This window comes from Stomoxys calcitrans, chromosome 3 (genome assembly GCF_963082655.1).
Source record: "Stomoxys calcitrans chromosome 3, idStoCalc2.1, whole genome shotgun sequence".
Taxonomy (NCBI): domain Eukaryota; kingdom Metazoa; phylum Arthropoda; class Insecta; order Diptera; family Muscidae; genus Stomoxys; species Stomoxys calcitrans.
Window position 1 is genome coordinate 94717059 of NC_081554.1, and position 23451 is coordinate 94740509.

Sequence of the window (23451 nt, forward strand, 5' to 3'; positions counted from 1 at the left end):
TACAGCAAATATTATTGACATCACAAAATGTATTGACATTAAACCTATAGAAGATGACATTAAACCTATAGAAGATATAAAGATTTCCCAACCCTTTCATCGATGACACGTAGCCTCGGACTACGTTGATCACTAGAACTTTAAATATTTGTACTTGAAAATTGATAGGTTTCCTATTAAGAAACTGATTATATTTGTGATACATATTTTTAGATAATAGGTTTTGCTGTGTTACTCATAAACAATGCTAATATGGAATGGAACTTTTATCTATTACCGGGGATTTTTACAGAACTTCACATCGTTCCTTATTTTATTAGCTTGGGTTTAATGTGTCAAATAAAAATTTTGCTAGCACGCCTTGTCTGTGATTTATTAAGAGACCCACGTTATCAATGTTCAGAAAAATTGGGAAAACAGCCAAAACAAATGGCAGTTACTTCAGTTAATATCTATAATTCAACGTGAGAATATATTAAAAAGTCAGCCGGCTAAAACAAAGCGTTCAATTTCAAGTGATTCAGTGTTGAATTTGTAAAAAAAAAGAAATGAAATTGTTACCTGTGATATTAGTGATTGGCATGGTTGCCTATTCCAGAGGTGAATTTCATTAAATATTATGCAGAAAAAAACTTTGATCATAGGAATTTGTTAAAAAGTTTTCAATTTTTTTTAACTATTTTTTTTTGTATTGTATAAAGAACATCCTTTATTTAATGTCCTAGACGCAATTGTTACACAATCATTGAAATTTTGTAATATTTTTTATACAAGGAAACTTTCACATAGAAACGGAACTACAATTAAAACTTCAAAGAGCCGCAGATTCAAATATTGCTTTAAGTTTTTGTAATTTATTTTTCACATAGTTTCACTGAAATAACATAGTGCTAAAAATTTAAGTCTATCATTTTTAATGAGGGGTTCAAAATCTGCTAACTCAATTTTTAAATGTTGCTGAATATTTTACGTTTCAGAGCAATAATGCAAAAATAAGTCCCATTCATAAATTCCATATTGGCATATCACATGTTCGATTGGTATGGTTTTGGAGGTGAAGTAGTCCCTTCGGAAACTGGATTAAAATGTTTATATCAGAATTGTATTCTATAATGCAAGGTATTTGGGCATTTGTGTTGATTGATTGATTATTGAAGTGGGCTGCCAGCCAAATTCTTAACGCCAAGTTTTGATGTCAAATTCCTAATTGTATGCCAAATATCTTTTGTATACCCTCCACTATAGGTTTCAAATGCAAATTTTCCCATGAACATTCCGTTAATGAACAGGGGCAAACTTCTCACATATCAATGAGTTGCGTCCGTTTCATGTTTAAGCTCAATGATGAGCGGCCTCCTCATTTGAAGTTGACCTCAAAAGTGTCGTTTAATTCAAAATTTAAATTTCAACCTACAACAATATATTGTGAACCATTCGAAAAGGTATAACATTTTCTTTCATATTCCTGAAACATGTAGCCTTATGACACATAACCTAGTTGCAGTAGGTTCATGAACAAGTCATATGACCTTGATACTTTAAACCTATCTGTCTCATCCGTCGATTAAAACGTCACTTTTAGAGTTAAATTCCCCTCTGTACGGAGAGCCGCAGTGCTACACCTCTTTAAGGAGAAGTTTTTAAATGGCATAGTACCTCACAAATATCGCCAGCATTAGGAGGGGATAACCACAGCTGAAACAATATTTTCTGATGTTCTGGCTAGAATAGTCCTCCATTCTACAATAGGATAAGAGTATAGTTCTTTATTCCGTTTGTAATATTCGTCGAGGAGTGAATCTAGGCACCTAACATTTTGCATAAGTACTTCACAACGTAGGTCGGATGAGATTGTAAATCGGTCAAATCGGTCCACATTTAGATATAATTCCCATATAAGCCGATCTCCAAATTATATTTCTTATGCCTTTAAAGAGCGCAATTCTAATCCTATTTGGCTGAAAATTTGTAAGATAATTTTTTCTATAACATTCAAACTTGATAATACTCCCATATAAACCGATATTCCGAATATATTTATTTCTTGGGGCTCTAGAGGTCACGATTCTCTTGCACAATGACTTCTTCTATGACTTCCAATATATGCGCCTAGAATGGCTCGAATCGGTTTAAAATTTAATATAACTCCACATAAACAGATCTCCAGATTGCACTTCTTGAGTCTCTGAAAGTGCTGTTCTTGTCTGATTTGGATGAAATTTTCTACACTGACTTCCACTATGGTCCTCATTTACAAGTTCCAATTCAATATTTCAATAGGTATACAAAATTAAAGTCTAACTAGATTTCAACATAGGTTTCATGGATTAAAAGGAGTATGTACGTAGACTCGGTGGTGTAGGGTATCATAAAGTCGGCTCCGCCCGACTTTTGCCTTTTCTAACTTCTTTTTTATGATTATCCTTTGTCGCCTAAAAGGAGATACCGTGCAAAGAACTTTGCAGATGCGATCCATTGTGGAGGGTAGAAAGATCCGACCCGACTGCACTTAGCACGCTTTTGCTTGTTTTTAATCAATTTTGTACGGTGTGATGTTAGTTGATGAACCGCACAAACTTTCGAATGAAGAAGCTACCCAATCCCAAGTTGTAAATTGGCCAAATCGGTCAAGAGTTAAGTTTACCTTATTTGTTGGTACGGTTATTTTATACTAAAAAATTCTTTCTTCGTCATTTCTTCCAACATCCATGCAATGAAAGGGTCGAATCAGCTCCCTTTTAAACTCATCTTACGAGTTATCTACTTAAACACCAGTAGCTCCCATAGTACGGACCTTTCCTTTTAAGATTTCTTGAGCACCGCGCAAATTATTATACGATTTACCTTACATTTTGCATTAGTTCTGTTATGACTTTCAACCAAGCTTATTTCAAATCGATCCTGGTATAGCTTCGATGTATACCGATCTTCCATAGAGAGCAACTATATTTGACTTCAGACCAATTTCTTCGAATGAGATTAACTTTTGCATGTGGATTTTGTTTTAACTCCAGATATACACGTTAAGAACGATATTAATGACATCGTCCGGAAAACTAACTTCTGTATCAACCGTTTTTCGGAGAGCTTTATTCTGAACTTTCACGAGTTTTCCCGCTTTATATTACATTTCTTAAAATTATAATGGGAAAGTTTTTCATCCATTACATGTAAAATAAGTAAAAAGGTATTAAGTTCGGCTGGGCCGAACTTTGGATACCTACCAGCTTGGGTATATATGTAAACCTTGCTTCGTCACAATTCGGTGAAAATTGGATAACGTACTCATCCAAATTCGGCATAGACATTGAGTTGTCTAATAATTATACAATAAGTCACTGTTAAATTTTGTAGAACAAAATATTGGTCTTTTCGGCTTCTAAATTCTAATATAAACCGATCTGAACCAAGTAGGACACGGATATCGAAAAGCCTAACATAAGTCACAGCATCAAATTTCAACGAAATCGGATAATAAATGCGCTTTTTATAGGGCCAAGAGTGTAAATTGGGAGATCGTTCTGTATGGCACCTATAATAAAATCTGGACCAATCTGATCCAATAAACAAGGATATAATAATCATCCTATTTTATTATAACTCCACTACTATATCCACAGTTATATCTTAATATGAGCTGGTCTCGATCATATTTTATTCAGATCCCGAGAACTCATATAAAGTAACATTTTCAGACAAAAAATCTGCTTTTTACGGGATTAAGACCCTCAATTAGAGATCGGTCCATATGACAGCTATAACTATACAGTCCGATATGAACCATATTTAGGTCAGATTTCGTGAGGCTTGAGATAACTTACTGTTTCATATTTCAACGAAAGCGGGTAATAAATAAAGCTTTCATGGGCTTCACACTCTTTATCACGAGATCGGTCTATATGGCAGTTCTATCCAAATATAGTCCCACCTGAACCATACTCACTGTTTCAAATTTCAGCGAAATCGGATAAAAAATAAAGTTTTTATGGGCATTAGAAATTTTATCGGCAGAACCATCTATATAGCAGCTATATCCAAATATGGTCCGATTTGGAACTTAACCAGTGTACATCAAAAAGACGTATCTGTGCCAAATTTCAGCTCGATATATCAATTTTTGAAGGGTGTAGAGCGATTAAAACAGACGGACGGACAGACACACGGACATCGTTAAATCGTCTTAGAATTGCACGACTAGCCGAAATATATACACTTTGAAGGGTCAGAAATTAATATTTCAAAGTGTTGCAATCGGAATGGCTACCCACCTATTGTGATGGGTATAAAAATACAAGTATGTTTGTTAGCGTAAATTCTACGTCAGACAATTAGATTACCATTTCTGTATACGTGAAAATCTTATATTTACAAGACGGCTAGAATCTACACACTGTAAAAGTACAGAGAAATTCATTACAGCCATTTAAAATCTAGACCCAGAGAATAAGTTGCTATCAGCCACCACTGCTGACTTTTAATTAATTTTTATACCCTACGACACAACTGTAGCCACAGGGTATTTTAGATTTGTGCATTTGTTTGCAACGCTAAGAAGGATAAGAGCTTGACCCATCGATAAGTATACGGATCGGATTAGAATTACTTCCTGATTCGATTTAGCTATGTCCTTCAGTCCGTCTGTCTGTCTGTCCATGTATTCAAGGTACAGGTCGTATTTGTTGTCCGATTTTCACAAAACTTTGAATAAGTCTCTTCTTTGGTCCAAGAACGATCACTATTGATTTTGTAAAAAATCGGTCCAGATTTAGATATAGCTCCCATATATACCTTTCATCCGATGTGCCCTTTTAAAGGTAGAAGCCACAATTTTGGTCCGATCCTTACAAAATTTGGCACAAAGTGTTTTTTTTTGACGTCCCAATACGTGTGTAAAATATCATTGAAATCGGTTCAGATTTAGATATAGCTCTCATATATATCTTTCATCCGATATGCCCTTTTAAAGCTGTAGGAGCCACAATTTTTGTCCGATGTTTACAAAATTTAGCATGATATATTTTGTGTGACGTCTTAAAACGCGTGCAAAATTTCATCTCAATCGCTTCAGATTTAGATATAGCTCCCATTTATATCTTTCATCCGATTTGACCTATTAAGGCTGTAGATGGTACAATTATAATCCGATCTTTACCAAATTTGGCGCGAAGTTATTTCTATTCGATTGGATATTTCAACAGGTATGTAAAATTAAAGTCAGACTAAATTGGAATATAAGTGCCATATATTAAAAGCATTACGTAGACTCGGTGGCTACTATTAATTTAACACTAAAATGTGTATAACCAGCACTTATATCCAAATCTAGTCAGACTTTAATTTTGCATACCTATTGAAATATCGAATAGAACCTTCTACGATTTTCTTACGATAGTACAAAAAGGGACATGCAACATTTTGTGAAAATTGGACAACAAATGCGACCTGTACCTTGTTTAGTGATTCTAAGCCAATCCGTATACTTATCGATGGGTGCTTCTTAGCGTTGCAAACCAATGCACAAACTTATTGGTTGCCCAAAAAGCATTTGCAGATTTTTCATATAGTCGGCGTTGAAAAATTTTTTCACAGCTTGTGACTCTGTAATTGCATTCTTTCTTCTGTCAGTTATCAGCTGTTACTTTTAGCTTGCTTTAGAAAAAAAGTGTAAAAAAGTATATTTGATTAAAGTTCATTCTAAGTTTTATTAAAAATGCATTTACTTTCTTTTAAAAAATCCGCAATTACTTTTTGGGCAACCCAATATAATATCCTGTACCACAGTGGTGGTGTAAAGTATAAAAATGTTAGAAAATCCATTAAATACGATACGAACTATCATTCGATACAAAAATCCACTCGATCACATATGTGGTATTTAGACCCGTGAATTTCATATATCGAAAAAATGAGATCCACAGTCAAAAATAAGCGACCGATTCGTAAATATAACTGCTCAGGCAAATAGATTAAGGGTACAAATTCAAAAACGGGTTTTGGTTTTTATACCTTCCACCATAGGATTCTGTTTGTAACACCTCGAAATATGCGTCTAAGACCCTATAATGTATATATATTCTTGATCGTCGTAATATTTTTAGTCGAATTAGCCATGTCCGTCTGTCTGTCGAAAGCACGCTAACTTTTAAAGGAGTAAAGCTAGCCGCTTGAAATTTTGCAGAAATACCTTTTACTAGTGTAGGTCGGTTGGGATTGAAAATAGGCCAAATCGGTCCATGTTTTGATATAGCTGCCATTTAAACCGATCTTGGGTCTTGACTTCTTGAGCTTCAATCAAATCGTCCGATTTGATTGAAATTTTGCACGTAGTGTTTTGAAATCACTTCCAACATCTGTGCTAAGTATGATTCAAATCGGTTCATAACTTGATATAGCTGCCATATAAACCGATCTTGGGTCTTGACTTCTTGTTTTGCAATTAAAGAAAGAAATTTAAAACTTTTGAACTTTCAAATGATAATTAAAGCATTTCCTGCATTTTAAGGTAATTTTGTGACAATTTTTATGCAAAACATTTTTATTTAATTTATAGTATTATATTCTGAAATTTCATAAAACTAAATTCTGAAAATCTTTAATGTAATTTCAATTGTAACATTTAAGTGCTTCAGTTTAGTTTAACTAACAAATTTCTCTGATTGTATACATTCCCATTAAACATTATCGAAACTTTTCAAAGCTTTGATATTCACAAATGTTACCATCATAAGTGAGGACATTTTAACTGATGAAAACTGTTCTTGATTTAAATCTGCGCCAATGTGCCAACTGGAAGTCACGAAGAAGAATAGTTCGTTTTTAAGATGTTTGATTTAAAACTTTGGAAAATCACTTTCCACAGTTTTCAGAAAAAATAACTTTTTATTTTCGTTCGCTGCCGTGCTTAGTTTAATGTTCAAAAGTGTGCTTATATTAATTACTTAAACATAGATTTCAAGTTAAAATGGTTGCGAAATAGAAAAATTCCTTCTACAGATATGTTTCTCAATTTTCTCCAACTCATATATTTTGGTCACTTTCAAGTAATTTCCCAATATTTCGTTTAAATAATTTATATGAACTATTTCTTTCAACTATTTCGCAAGGAGCTATCAAAGTTATCTCTATGTCAGAGATAAAAAAACTATTTGTTATCGTTTATGTACATATCTTTATTATTCACATTTAGTCAGATATGACTAATAGAAGCGTAAATAAAATATTCAATATCTATTTCATTTGCATGTAAGGTTAGATAGGGGTTGTCTTTATTACTTAGGGCGGGCTAGGCTCGATTCTTTATGGAAGCATTTTTCGATAACTTGGCTCTCCTATTGACACCTCTATATCAACATATTCAGTTTTATAATCATTTTGCTATAATTTATAAAAAATTAAATGGATGATTTATACGGATGATTATCTTCAAGTATAAGCGTATGGCTGTATGGGTTCATAATTTGATAAAAGCCCTTTTTGGCTTATTTCTTAGAAATATTAAATTCGATTTTAAATATAAAATCACAGCAAAGCCTTAACTGAATGAATAAAATCCTTAGTTTACTCAATAATGCAATTTTTTTTTTTTGGGAATCAATTTTTTTTTTGAAAACTGTTTCATACTGAGGCCTTGTTTCCATATAAAGTACAATATGCGGAGGCTACTGTGGCACGCAGGTTAGCATGTCCGCCTATGACGCTGACGTCCACCTGGGTTCGAATCCTGACCAGAACTTCAGAAAACATTTGCAGCGGGGTTATTCCCTCCTAATGCGGGAGCATTTGTTTGCTTTTAGGTTAGGATGGGTTGAAAAGAGGGTGCAGAAATGAATCCGTCCCATGCCACTCTGGACATACACCTAAGCCAGTAATCGGCATGTTGTGCGCTCTAAAAACTATAAAGTAACCTCTAAAAATAATATTTTAGGTAAGGAATTCCTTGCTACTTACAAAATCCTTAATCAATACCATGTCTGGTCTCATCATCTTCTCCGTATGCCCTACACATGCTATCACTTGCTACACCGATTTTACATTAGTGAACTCGTAGTCCTATGTGTCCCGTTATGATACCAATAGCTATACTGACCTCCTTCTTGCTTCCTTTCATTAATAGCCTCGTCTTCTCACGATCTGGATCCTCACATAGGATTTTCGTCGTCCTAAACGGTCGGTAGTATGGCGAAAATCCTATGGGGGGATCCAGATCGTGAGAAGACGAGGCTGTTCCACAATGTTTTATGCGCATTCGCCCAATCCCTTAACTCGGACTGCGTCGGCCCGAAAGGCTTTAGGTTAACCAAGATTTTTGACGGCAGCCCTCTGGCCTTCACCTCCAAATCGTCTTCCCTTTCATTTCCCCTAACTCCGTTATGGCCCGGCAACCAAACGATGCGGATTTTGCCATCCTCAGAGAAGACGTTAATCTCCTTCTTATACTGCAAGACTGTTCGTGACCTTACCGTCCTGGTTGTTATTGCCCTTATGGCAATTTTACTGTCGGTAAAGATGTTCGCACTCGACGTCCTCGCGTTAGCACCACACCACTTCACACATTCCGTGATCGCCCGGATCTCCGCCTGGTCAAGCAGTCTAAAACAGATCTCAGTCCCTGGGTTCTCAATGTAAACCCCCAGGCCCACTCTGTCCTCAAGCTTTGATACATCCGTGTTCCATGATCTTCCAAATGGTAATACTAGGGTTCAGTCAATCCAAGACAGTGCGTCTGGCAGCAGTGCCTCGTACTCGACTTCAAGGTTCATCTAGGATATCCTATCGTCGCCTCTATTATACGCCGATAGTATAAGCTGCTACTATCCTCAATCCATTCTCCCATCGCCTTAAGTCTCATAGCTGCAGTGGCTGCCTCACACTTAATCTGTCCTCAGATATTGAAATCGTCTTATTGAGGAAATGTGGTGCGTTTAATTGGCCCACCTTCGTCTTCCTCGTGAACAGGCATATTTCAGTCTTCTCTGGGTTAACATTGAGACTTCTAGGTCTAGCCCAGTCATATGCCATATGCAAGACCCTTTCGGCCCTTCTGCATAGCTCGTTCGGATCCTTACCCCTTAGAAGTATTATAACATCGTCTGCGTAGCAGACGGGTTCAAATCCCTCCTCAGTCAGCATCCGTAATAGGTCATTTATGGTGGTCAGCCATAGAAGTGGCGATAAAATGGCCGCATGTGGCGTGCCCTATGCCTCTTTCTGCCTTATATTTATGCCATGGGACACACATTTTATGCAGCTGTTCCTCAGCATATGGTTTATCCAGTCTCTAGGGACCGGGTCCACCCGGTACTGGTCTAAGGATTGGATCAGTGTGTCGGTCCGCACATTGTTAAAAGTCCCCTCGATGCCAATGCATACCGCCAGTGTGTACGTTTTGGCATCAAAGGATTCTTCTATTTTATGCACAACCTCATGCAGGGCAGTCTCCACCGACCTTCCCTTGACATAGGCATGCTGTTTGTATTTGAGCATGGTGTCCACAATGCGTTCCATAGTTTTGAGTAGAAAGGACGTAAGGCTTATGGGTCTGTAGGCCTTTGGTGTCTCGTAATAACTTGCCTTGCCAGACTTGGGTATAAACACCACCCTTGCATCCTGCCAAGCTTTCGGAGTATATGCAAGTCCTAGGCACACTGTGAAAATTTTGGCCAGATGAGGCGCCAGATAGTCTGCTTCTCTCTGTAGTAATGCCAGAAATATTCCATTAGGTCCGGGTGACTTAAATGGTTTGAAGCTCTCAAGGATTCCTTCACCATAAATTCCGTAATTACAAACCTTCGATCAGAGTCATTATTCCAAGATTCCGGTGTCTCCGTGAGTCCCTTCGTATCCTATGGAAATTGGGTTTTCATCAAAAGCCTAAATATGTCTTGCGTTGTCTCTGCTCTCACTACCATGTCGTCTACTGGTTTCAGTTTGGACATGGGTTTTTGAGAGAAACTACTTTCATCTTGGAGGCGTCATTAACGCTATCGACCTTCTGTTAAGTCATGTTAAAACTTCTCAAAAGGGTGTCGCACTGTTCGACTCGACTATAAAAGTGTTTGCACTTAAAGCTTCATCATAACAGTGGGGATAATACTCTCATATCAATGAGTGCTGTCCCATACAAATTTAAGCTCAATAATAAGGGACCACATTTTTATTGCCAAGTCTGAATGGCTTGTGACAGAGCGACACCACTTAGTAGAGAAGTTTCAATGGTCACTTGTCCAAATTTCTTCATGTGTAGATTTGTGAGAAAGTGGTTAAAACGATATATATTTAATGGAACCTTTATTATATTAGCAATATAAAAGGGTAAAAATAAAATATGTCTCCTTCTTTTTGTAGTGCATTGTCTAGTTTCTCTTAGACAGGGCAAAAAATAAAGATAAGAAATGAATTTAAAATTTTTTTCTTTAATGCAGTTTCCGCTGACGGTTTAATGTGCTTCAAATGTGATGGCCCTTCATGCGGTAGTAAGGATACAATGACCATCATATCTTGCGCAAGCGATTCTGTTTCTTTCAATCCTGAATCAACTACTCTTTCGACAACACCTGAGTCTTCAACAGTATCGCAATCTCCAACGTCATCAGAGTCTTCAACAGTATCACAATCTCCAACGTCATCAGAGTCTTCAACAGTGTCAGTGTCTTCAACAGTATCACAATCTCCAACGTCATCAGAGTCTTCAACAGTGTCAGAGTCTTCAACAGTATCACAATCTCCAACGTCATCAGAGTCTTCAACCGTATCACAATCTTCAACGCCCTCAGGATCACCTTCGACTTCTGAACAATCCTCAACATCCGAACAATCTTCAACAACCGATTCGAGCTCAACATCAGATTCGACTACAACATCAGAGTCATCTTCAACATCGGAATCTACAACGGTTACGTATACTTCATCTGAGGGACCCACCACAGTTTCAACTACCTCAACACCACCGGCTCAGGTCTCATATGCCTGTTATTCCATTGTTTACAAAAGTAAGTTAAGTAAAAACTCCATGTCCTCCCAGTCATGCATACTCGACATTACATAGATGTTGCTGATTAACCTTTTAAAATAAGCTTTATTAACGATTCAAAGGTTGATAAAAGGATTAAGTTTATGGCAAGCTTAACAATTGTATTAAAACAAGCGCCGGTCCCAAAAACCACTGAAAGTTTTTTGTTCTCATCTATTACTAAACTGATTTAACAACAAGTCGATTAATAACAATTTGCACTTCGGTAAATATCCTGAAAAAAAAATTAAATTTTGTAAAATGCCAAGCTTAATGTTCAGGGAGATCCTTTCACTTCCTGTTTTGGACACGCCTCCATTTTGAACGTGCATTTGTTGTACTTCATTTTTATTCAACGATTCGCCAAAGCGATACCTTGAGGTTTTTGAAAAACAGGCTTAATGCCATCAATATTAATATTGATGTTAGTGGATTTTGTAACTCTAAAATTAAACTATTTATATTGAAGGGGCTACAATCGCGAGTGATGACTGATAAGATGTTTAGACTTATAGAAAAACAGCTATGATGGCTATATGCATGTCTAGAATACTGCATGAGCAAAGTCTGAAGGTACTTTCAGATTAATCAAACATCTGACTCAACCTATTTTATCATTCTTGCTCAAAATATGTCATTTGACATATTTTGGACAAAAACAAGATGCATCAAATATTTGACTATTCTAAACGAACCTTAAGAGAAGTCTATAATTTGTGTTAAAGATGGTTGCATTCTATTAGGAGTTACATGCGTTGAGCAGTATGTTTGCACATAAACGTGCTGTATGCGTCTTTTGGATTGAAGATTTCACCGATTTTCAGTGACCGGTGACTGGTCCCCTGGCTATCTATATTACAGGCGATTTTTATATGAGCATGTCATACCTAGGGACCAATAATTTTGAACCGGTCATTTCATCGGTTTAAAATACTGGTAATTTCACTGATTTAAAAAATCGGTCATTTCACCGGTTTGAAAGATCGGAAACAATTAAAAAAAAAATACGAGTCATTTCCGTCGTTGAGACAAACACATCACTTCACCTGTTTGGACAATTTTTTTATAGTTATACCCTCCACCATAGGATGGGGGGTATACTAATATCGTCATTCTGTTTTTAACTACTCGAAATATTCGTCTGAGACCCCATAAAGTATATATATTCTTGATCGTCGTGACATTTTATGTCGATCTAGCCATGTCCGTCCGCCTGTCCGTCCGTCCGTTTGTCTGTCGAAAGCACGCTAACTTCCGAAGGAGTAAAGCTAGCCGCTTGAAATTTTGCACAAATACTTCTTATTAGTGTAGGTCGGTTGGTATTGTAAATGGGCCATATCGGTCCATGTTTTGATATAGCTGCCATATAAACCGATCTTGGGTTTGACTTCTTGAGCCTATTGAGTGCGCAATTCTTTTCCGATTGGAATGAAATTTTGCACGACGTGTTTTGTTATGATATCCAACAACTATGTCAAGTTTGGTTCAAATCGGTACATAACCAGATATAGCTGCCATATAAACCGATCTTGGGTCTTGACTTCTTCAGCCTCTAGAGTGCGCAATTCTTATTCGATTGGAATGAGTTTTTGCACGACATGTTTTGTTATGATATCGAACAACTGTGCCAAGTATGGTTCAAATCGGTCCATAACCTGATATAGCTGCCATATAAACCGATCTCGGGTCTTGACTTCTTGAGCCTCTAGAGTGCGCAATTCTTATCCGATTGGAATGAAATTTTGCACGACGTGTTTTGTTATGATATCCAACAACTGTGCCAAGTATGGTTCATATCGGTTCATAACCTGATATAGCTGTCATATAAACCGATCTCGGCTCTTGACTTCTTGAGCCTCTAGAGGTCGCAATTATTATCCGATTTGCCTGAAATTTTGTACGACGGATTCTCTCATGACCATCAACATGCGTGTTTATTATGGTCTGAATCGGTCTATAGCCCGATACAGCTCCCATATAAATCGATCTCTCTATTTTACTTCTTGAGCCCCCAAAGGGCGCAATTCTTATTCGAATTGGCTGACATTTTACACAGACCTCCAACATATAATTTAATTGTGGTCCAAACCGGGCCATATCTTGATATCGCTCTAATAGCAGAGCAAATCTTTTCTTATATCTTTTTTTTTGCCTAAGAAGAGATGCCGGGAAAATAACTCGACAAATGCGATCCATGGTGGGGGGTATATAAGATTCGGCCCGGCCGAACTTAGCACGCTTTTACTCTTTGTTTATTAAGATTCTTTCAGAAATTTTGTTTAATATGTAAAAAATAAAAGTAACGTATAATTGAATTAATTCATTACATAAAAAAGTAAAACAATTTAGAATTCATAACGAAAAATAATTAATTTAAGACTAAAAATTAGTTCTTAATTTTTAAATATGGTTTTGTCATTAAATATATCGCTTTTCCAAGCTATTGCTTTATCCTTCTATCATTTTACGACGGTGGAATTGCTTCTAAAAAAAGAGAAGGAAACTAATTAAAATTTTGTGTCAAATATTTGCGTACTTACCTACTTGTATGTCACTTTCGTTTGAAATTATAACACAGACTGAAATAATTTGTTAAACTGCAGCCAAAGCAAACAAACATCACTTCTGCGAGCTAGTAACGGTTTAAGTTGTTGTTTTAGTTTGGTATCTTTTGACCGAAGCAAAAAAGAAAACTCATCCAGAGCAATGAAGAAAAGCACCAAAAGCAGCGAATACGTACTTATGAAAAAACGAACTGTCCCCAACATAGAGACAATTGAACCGGTGTTTTCATTGGTTTATTTCGCGAAAAGAAAAATTCCTCAAAGCAACCACGCATTGGACTAAAATTACTGGTGATGTAATCGGTAATTTATGTTAACAGGAGTGATTTTACCCCCAAACTTCCTGCAGGGTTACCATGCGTATTTTGTTATATTCAAATTTCTAAAAATCATATTAATTATATCATTTCCAAATTTAATTTCAATGAACATTGACAATGATTTTTAAAATGATTTGTTTTCTAATGGCGCTTTTAGACGGCATATCATGATCGTACTCATCGTGTGTATCTGCTTTTGCCAAAAACCGTACATCGATTTTTTCTTGTCTTGTCTTTGATTTTATTTAATTTTTTTCATATTTTACTTCTCATTTTATAAATTTATTTCGCACAAAACATGCTTTTCAATATCTGTCAATGCTTACACATTTATATGTAAACGGCAATCGAAAGACGCCATTCATCGAAAAAAATCAAATGATTTTGATTTTTCAGCCATGACTGGTGATTATATGTACATGTGATGCATACACCTTTGTTTTCACCAATACCATTACAATGACCATTCATCAGATGTGCCATGTAAACTCCGCATACAAACCTTTACTGATAAAATGTTTGTCCTAATTCTCAAATACTAGTAGCACTTTATAAGAAATTTATGAGCGTAATCCTCACAAATGTCCCCAACATAAGGAGGAGATAATCACCGCTGAAATTTTTTATGATGTTCCCGTCAGGATTCGAACCCAGACGTTCAGCGTCATAGGCGGACATGCTAACCTGTGAAGCAACGGTGGCCTACAAGCCCTGTTTTATTTTAGTACCATCCAGTGCAGTGCTGCGAAAATTGTATGAAAATAACATCTATCCAGTACAAGGAGGTTTATGTGCAGGAAGGTCAGCGCAGGCTTATGTAAAACACATGCCTTCAGGACTGCCATTTTATGTTTTCCACAATTGAGTGCGGCCAACTGTAGAAATGCCTCTATTGTGAATTGCAAAATAAAACTAAAACCAGTTATTTATAAAATTAGGCATACAAATATTAATCTATTTTATTTGATATCTATGCCCGCACATGTTTTGCAAATGATTTATACATTTTTTTTATAAAGTTTACAAATATTTTTACTAGTTTCCTCATACTGTTTTGACAAGTTGTCAAACGGTTTTACCAATTGATGTCAACAGACTTGACTGGATTCAATTTTTGTCCCTCACGGCATGTGTATCCAGTACTTAAATAAAACACAGCAATTATACAGAGTGCGCAAGAGAAACTTATTTATTTGAAAAGTCAATAAAAACATAGGAAATTCAGTTTTTTTTTTATTTGGGTATACAACATCCTTATTTTTTTCATGCATTCTTGAAGATGACAATCCTTATTGCTCATACACTAATTAAGTTAACTCTTAAAATTCATGCTATCGTTTTGCAGCATATCAATCGGTATATTGGAAATCAATAGAAATCGAAAGAAATCGCACGAACTCAAATTTGGAGATTGTCTCCAATAACTGAAACCCCACGTTTCTAAAGTTCATTTCTTCGAGGCTTGGAAGAAAAAATTCTTCGATCATGTGCCTGTAACGAACTGCATTCACGTTAACTGTGTACAACTGTCTTACTCTTTCGAAATTTTCCGGAATTCTGATGGCCAGTTGAAATCAATTGCTGGTTTTAGCGACACTTGCACACTCCCGAAATGAGTTAGGTTAGGTTGGTTAGGTCCATGCCACTATGGACATACACCTAAGCCAGTAATCGGCTTGCTGTGCTCTCTAAAAACTAAAAAGTTACCTCGACATAGAAAAATTTAAGTTTCGAAATCCATGTAGTTTGCAATATCCTTAATTATTTTCCACACCAACTGACTGGGGAGAGAAAAAAACTTGGAGAGTTTTTTCAAGTTAGTTTCTCCGGCGCATCCGAAGTTGCTAGTTAACTGTTATTGATCCAGCGGGTGATTTATTATTTTTAAAAGATATCACCATCTATCGGTCAAAAAATATTAAACCAAAACAGGGTCGTGAACTTATCGAAAACAACGAAACTTTCAAAAGGTTTGCGACTGTGCTGAATCTTGGCATTGTTATTGTGAATTTATCAACGATTTATTGTACAACAATTATAATGGCCGTTATTAAGGCCGATATACAATTACCGCGTTGTGAACACTTGGTAGTTTTTGGTTAGCCACATAGAACGCGTTGATTGGTCGTGGTAGTGTGAATAATTGCTGTGTTTTATTTTAGTACCGGACAGACAAGCAGTGTTGCCGTTTTTGGTAGGTTTTTACTCTCTTGGTAGGTTGGTAGGCTAACGCTCAAACTAATACCGTCTCATCTGCTACCCCTGTTTCGGAGCCACATAGTATAACTTTCACCTGTAAATACAAGTGGACAGACCGATACACGGGCATCGCTAAATCGTCTTAGAATTTTACGAAGATTAGGAGCACATATAGGAACAAAAATTATTTTTTATACCCTCCACCATAGGATGGGGGTATACTAATTTCGTCATTCTGTTTGTAACTATTCGAAATATACTTTATGGGGTCATAAAGTATATATATTCTTGATCGTCGCGACATTTTATGTCGATCTAGCCATGTCCGTCCGTCTGTCTGTCGAAAGCACGCTAACATCCGAAGGAGTAAAGCTAGCCGTTTGAAATTTTGCACAAATACTTCTTATTAGTGTAGGTCGGTTGATATTGTAAATGGGCCATATCGGTCCACGTTTTGATACAGCTGCTATATAAACCGATCTTGGGTCTTGACTTCTTGAGACTCTAGAGTGCGCAATTCTTATCCGATTGGAATGAAATTATGTACGATGTGTTTTGTTATGATATCCAATAACTGTACCAAGTATGGTTAAAATCGGTCCATAAACTGATATAGCTGTCATATAAACCGATCTTGGGTCTTGACTTCTTGAGCTTCTAGAGTGCGCAATTCCTATCCGATTTGGCTGAAATTTTGCATGACTTATTAAATTCTTATTTTCAATAACTGTGTCAAATAAGGTTCAAATCGGCTCATAATCTGATATAACTGCCATATAAACCCATCTGGGATCTTGACTTCTTGAGCCTCTAGAGGTCGCAATTATTATCCGATTTGCCTTAAATTTTGGACGACGGATTCTCTCATGACCACCAACATACGTGTTTATTATGGTCTGAATCGGTCTATAGCCCGATACAGCTCCCATATAAATTGATCTCTCTATTTTACTTGTTGTTTTCTTATACCCTTTAATTGTCTAAAAAGAGATACCGGGAAAGAACTAGACAAATGCGATCAATGGTGGAGGGTATATAAGATTCGGCCCGGCCGAACTTAGTACGCTTTTACTTGTTTTTTTTTTTTTTTCAAATCATCCAGGTTTATATTGAGCCAGTTAATGGAAATTTTTCTAATTGTTTTGTGGCATTATTAAACTTCTATTAATCAAATAATCCTGTTCATAAATCTATAATTTTAATTTTTTTTTCTTTGACAGATGGCGATAATTCTATAACTCAAAAAGGTTGCGTGGCCACGACAACATCTGAGAGTGCTTGCGGAGTACTGGGAAATTATACGAATTCGCCTATTGAAAACTGCGATATCTGCTTATATTCTGAGTGCAATTCCAGTTCAATCATTAGATTCTCAATTCTAACTCTATTGGGTTTAATCTTAATTGGATTCATTTTGTAAATTCGTATATTCATGATTCATATATAAAATATTACTGATGTATTACATATAGATAAACCTAATACACAATATCTTATTTTGATTTACTATCTGTAATGTAAAGGACAATAGTCCTCTTTTATACAAATGACATATGTCCAGTACAAGGAAGTTTTGGCTACATTGCTAGTGCAGGCTTTTGTAAAACATTTGTCTTCAGGATTGCCATGATATGTTCTTCACAACTAAGTTTAGCCACTAGCAGAAATGCCTCTATTGTGAATATCAGAATAGAAATTAAACCAAAAATTTATAAAATAACATGACTTCTATGCCCGCACATGTTTTGCAAATTTTATTTATATTTTAAAAATATTACCACTTTTTCTCATTCTGATGTAAAACAAACAAACTTGCAATTTTTTATTTTGAGTTTTATTATTTTCATTCACAGTACTAAAATAAAACATAGCAAATATTATTGTACCCTTAGTTGAATAAATTTCATGGCTACGATACAAATGTAAAAATTTAATAAAATCCTTTTAAACCTATCTATCAGTTGTACCAGTTTTTTTTTTAATGAAATATACAGTCTAATACTATCCGGAAATTAGAGGATAGAGTGGGCCTGGGGGTCAACATTGAGAACCCAGGGACTGAGATCTGTTTTAGACTGCCTGATCATAATACGGTCCTGCAGGCGGAGATTAGGGCGATCAGGGAATGCGTGAAGTGGTGTGGTGCTAACCCGAGGATGTCGAGTGTGGACATCTTTATGGACAGTAAACTGGCCACCAGTGCAATAACAACCAGGACGATAAGGTCTCGAACAGTCTTAGAGTGTAAGAAGGAGATTGACGCCTTCTCTGAGAATGGTACAATCAGCATCATTTGGGTGCAGGGCTTTACTCCGTTATAGACCGGGCAGACGATTTGGACGATGAAGGCCAGAGGACTGCCGTCAATAAACTTAGTTAACCCGAAGCCTTTCGGGTTGACGCAGTCCGAGTTAAGGGAGTGGCCGACGAATGTGCATGCAACATTGTGGAACAGCGAAAACGGTCGGTAGGACGGCGAAAATCCTAGGTGAGGATCCAGGTCGTGAGAAGACGAGGCTATTACTGAAAGGAAGCAAGAAGGAGGTCAGTATAGCTATTGGTAGCATTACGGGACACATTGGACTACGAGCTCCCTTATGTAAAATCGGTGCAGCAAGTGATAGCACGTGTAGGGCATGCGGGGAAGATGACTCATTTCCTTTGTCAGATACCGGCAATTAGGTGGGGACACTATACCAGACATGAACCAATTGGGGGAGTGGCATGGAAAACAATTAAGCATTTTGCAAGTAGCACGAAATTCCTAACTTAGATTTTCTATTTCGAGGTTACTTTTTTTGTATTTAGAGCGTACAACAAGCCGATTACTGGCATCGGTGTATGTCTGCACCCTTTTGCAACTTAACCTAACAGTCAGCCTGCTATAATAGCAGCAAAATTAACTACTATTATTCAGCAGACGGTGTTTCCTATTTTCAGCTAACTTTTTTTTATGAGTGTATTACTGAATTGTTACGATAGAAGTCTTGTTGTATTAGGAACACAAATACGTTAAAAAATAGTCATGACGAAAACGGTCCATATCAATTCTTTTTATATAGTCGAATGAAGCATTATATAATTCGTATAATAGAATACAATATTTTATAATGTACTAGCTGACTCGGACCAGCTCCGCTGTGCCTTCTTTTACTTTATATGGAACAAAAGTTTCCTTGGAATATTTGTTTTCGACAATTAAAGATCTTTTAGTGAAATACCACGCAAACTTGACTAAGTTTAACAATATAATTACCTTTATCTGTATCCTAAAAGATCTTTATTGGTCTACGAATTTTAGTTTGGATGTAGGGTGTACTCCATTCTTAAAATACTTCATTTCAGTCCGATATTCTCATGATGTCGATTAAGTGGTGTTTTCGGGGTAGAGGTGGTCCCCCAGATACTTGGCCCTGAAAAATATCAGCATCGTACTCTTCTCTCAAATAACATTTTTTTAAACCCCATATTGCCATTAGCTTAAGAGGAGTTTATAGGATGAGGCGTCCCCCAAACACATGGCCCCAAAATAGGTTATCAAATTCGTTTTCTAATCTCAAATACCTTTCATTCGAGCCACATATTGGCGTGGTCGTAAAATTTTTTCCTTTGGGGGTGTTTTGGGAAAGGTGTGATGCCCTGAATACATGGTCCTACATATGAATATCAAATTCGCATTCTACTCCCAAATACCTTTAATTGAGCCCCACATTGAGATGGTCAGTAAAAAATTGCTGTTTGTGGGGTATTTTGGGAAAGAGATAGACCCCCAGAAAATGGTCTCGAAAATGGGTATTAATTCTTGCTCTACCCCCAATTCCTTTCATTTAAGCTCCACAATGATATGGTCGGTAAATATGACCGAATTAGGGGTATTTTGGGGATTGGAGTGGTCCCCCAAACACTTAGCCCTGAAAATATATCAGCAACGTGCTCTATTCTCATATATCTATTTATCATTAATGTATACCCCATATTGCCATTGGTTTCAAAATTGGATATCAAATTCGTTTTCTAATCTCATTTTTTGCAAAAGTCAGCAAATATGTCCGGTTTGGGTATTGGCCCTAAAATCTGTGAATATTTAGTTCCACTCTCTTTAAGACCCAAATTGTCTTGGGGTTGTTATGGTGGTGGGACGTCCGCTAGACCGTAGGCCCCTAATGTTGATATTAGATACGTGGTCTACTCCCACATACCTTTAATTTGACCCCCATATTTCCAAGTCGGCAAACATGAACGGCTTGGGGGTGTTTTGGGGAATGGGCGGCCACTCAGTGAGTTGGCCTTGAAAATGTATATCGGATTCATGTTCCACTTTAAAAGCTCTTTTATTTGAGCCTCATACAGCAATAGTCAGAAATTACTTACTATTTGGGTGGTGTTGTGGCGGTGGAATATTGATATCAAATTCGTGCTTTACCTCCGAAGACCTTTCATTTGAGCCCCATATTGCTATGGTCGTAAATTTGTCCCCTTTGGGGGTTGTTTTTGGAGAGAGGCGGCCCCCCAAACACTTGATCACGTGTTTGGATATCAGATTCGTATTCTACATTCAAATACCATTTATTTAAGCCTCATATTCCCATGGTCAGTAAATAAGTCCAGTTTGGGGGGTGTTTTGGGAAAGAGGTGGACCCCCAGAAACGTGGACCCACATTTGGATATCAGATTCGTATTATACTCGCAATAACCTTCATTTGACCGATTTAGGGGTGTGAAAATATCAAGAAAATCGGTTCAGCCGTTTCTGAGTCTATAAGGAACACACATACAAACAAACACAAATTGGTTTTTATACCCTCCACCATAAGATGGGGGGTATACTAATTTCGTCATTCTGTTTGTAACTACTCGAAATATTCGTCTGAGACCCCATAAAGTATATATATTCTTGATCGTCGTGACATTTTATGTCGATCTAGCCATGTCCGTCCGTCTGTCCGTCCGTCCGTCCGTCTGTCTGTCGAAAGCACGCTAACTTCCGAAGGAGTAAAGCTAGCCCCTTGAAATTTTGCACAAATACTTCTTATTAGTATAGGTCGGTTGGTATTGTAAATGGGCCATATCGGTCCATGTTTTGATATAGCTGCCATATAAACCGATCTTGGGTTTGACTTCTTGAGCCTCTAGAGTGCGCAATTCTTATCCGATTCGAATGAAATTATGTACGGCGTGTTTTTTTTATGATATCCAACAACTGTGCCAAGTATGGTTCAAATCGGTCCATAACCTGATATAGCTGCCATATAAACCGATCTTGGGTCTTGACTTCTTGAGCCTCTAGAGTGCGCAATTCTTATCCGATTGGAATGAAATTTTGCACGACGTGTTTTGTTATGATATCCAACAACTGTGCCAAGTATGGTTCATATCGGTTCATAACCTGATATAGCTGCCATATAAACCGATCTTGGGTCTTGACTTCTTGAGCCTCTAGAGGGCGCAATTCTTATCCGATTGAAATGGAATTTCGCACGACGTGTTTTGTTATGATACCCAACAACTGTGCCAGGTATGGTTTAAATCGGTCCATAACCTGATATAGCTGCCATATAAACCGATCTTGGGTCTTGACTTCTTGAGCCTCTAGAGTGCGCAATTCTTATCCGATTGGAATGAATTTTTGGCACCAAGTATTTCGTTATGATATCCAACAACTGTGCCAAGTATGGTTGAAATCGGTCCATAACCTGATATAGCTGTCATATAAACAGATCTGGGGATTTGACTTCTTGAGCTTCTAGAGGGCGCAATTCCTATCCGATTTGGCTGAAATTTTGCATGACGTATTTTATTTTTACTTTCAAAACCTGTGTCAAATAAGGTTCAAATCGGTTCATAACCTGATATAGCTGCCATATAAACCGATCTGGGATCTTGACTTCTTGACCCCTAGAAGTCGCAATTATTATTACCGATATGCCTGAAATTTTGTACGACGGATCCTCTCATGACCATCAACAAACGTGTTTATTATGGTCTGAATCGGTCTATAGCCCGATACAGATCCCATATAAATCGTTCTCTCTATTTTACTTCGTGAGCCCCAATGGGCGCAATTCTTATACGAATTGGCTGAAAATTTACACAGGTCTCCAACATATAATTTAATTGTGGTCCGAACCGGACCATATCTTGATATCGTTTTAATAGCAGAGCAACTCTTTTCTTATATCCTTTTTTGCCTAAGAAGAGATGCCGAGAAAAGAACTCGACAAATGCGATCCATGGTGGAGGGTATATAAGATTTGGCCCGGCCGAACTTAGCACGCTTTTACTTGTTATATATAAAATTTCGACCACAATCCGTACCATTTTTAGGAGCCATAACGAAAATAGTTGTGAGAAAATTTCGAGAAGATAAATGCACTTGCAATGGTAAGGTTAGGTTTTAGTGGCAGTCTACTATATTTCTACTATCATATTTAGGTCAGATATCAAGAGGCTTAAGATAACTCACTGTTTGAAATTTCAGTGAAATTGGGCAATAAATAAAGTTTTTATGGGCTTCAGACCCTTAATAGGGAGATCGGTCTATATGACAGCTATATCTAAATATAGTCCGATCTAAACCATATTTGGGTCCTGTATTAGGAGGCCAAAAATTACTCACTGTTTAAACACAGGGAATGTTGCAGAGGTATGACGTTGCGGTTTTTTTAAAATGTTGAGTACTAATTCTGTTATATGTTTTCAAATTCTTCTGGTTCTCATTTTTATACCCACCACCGTAGGATAGGGGGTATATTCATTTAGTCATTCCGTTTGCAACACATCGAAATATCAATTGCCGACCCTACAAAGTATATATTTCGGATCGTCGTAAAATTCTAAGACGATTAAACGATTTCCGTGTGTCTGTCCGTCCGTCTGTTGTAACCATAAAAATTGAGATATTGAGCTGTCATTTGGCACAGATACCTCTTTTTTTATGCACGCTGGTTAAGTTCCTCAACGGGCCAAATCGGACCATATTTGGATATAGCTGTTATATAGACCGATCTGCCGATAAAGGGTAAAAGGCTTCCCGACATCTGACTCAAATAAGGTTCAGATCGGACAATATTTATATATAGCTGCCATATATACCGATCTGCCGAAAAAGGGTATGAAGCCCATAAATTTGAAACTGTGTGTTATTTGAAGCCTACCGATATCTGACCTAAATATGGTTCAATCGGACTATATTTATATATAGCTACCATTTAAACCGATCTCACGATTAGGGGTCCGAAGCACATAAGAGCTATATTTTTTAACTGATTTCGCTGAAATTTGAAACTGTGAGTAGCTTTATGCCTCCCAACATAGGACCCAAATATGGTTCAGATCGGACTATATTTAGATATAGCTGTCA

General features: G+C 37.0%; 1 protein-coding gene across 1 annotated transcript; it reads left to right on the plus strand.

Annotated features, from left to right (window-relative positions):
- Positions 1 to 445: 445 nt before the first annotated feature.
- LOC106086566 (uncharacterized) lies at positions 446 to 18016 on the plus strand. The gene is made up of 3 exons (XM_013251296.2): positions 446 to 600; positions 10422 to 10988; positions 17312 to 18016. The coding sequence occupies exons 1-3, from the start codon at positions 549 to 551 to the stop codon at positions 17509 to 17511; spliced, it is 819 nt and encodes a 272-aa protein (XP_013106750.2). The 5' UTR covers positions 446 to 548; the 3' UTR covers positions 17512 to 18016.
- Positions 18017 to 23451: the final 5435 nt, after the last annotated feature.

Coding starts and splice junctions, on each gene's coding strand:
- LOC106086566 (XM_013251296.2), top strand. CDS start 549: ATGAAATTGTTACCTGTGATATTAGTGATTGGCATGGTTGCCTATTCC. Junction 601..10,421: donor CATGGTTGCCTATTCCAGAG/GTGAATTTCATT, acceptor TCTTTAATGCAG/TTTCCGCTGACGGTTTAATG. Junction 10,989..17,311: donor TTATTCCATTGTTTACAAAA/GTAAGTTAAGTA, acceptor TTTCTTTGACAG/ATGGCGATAATTCTATAACT.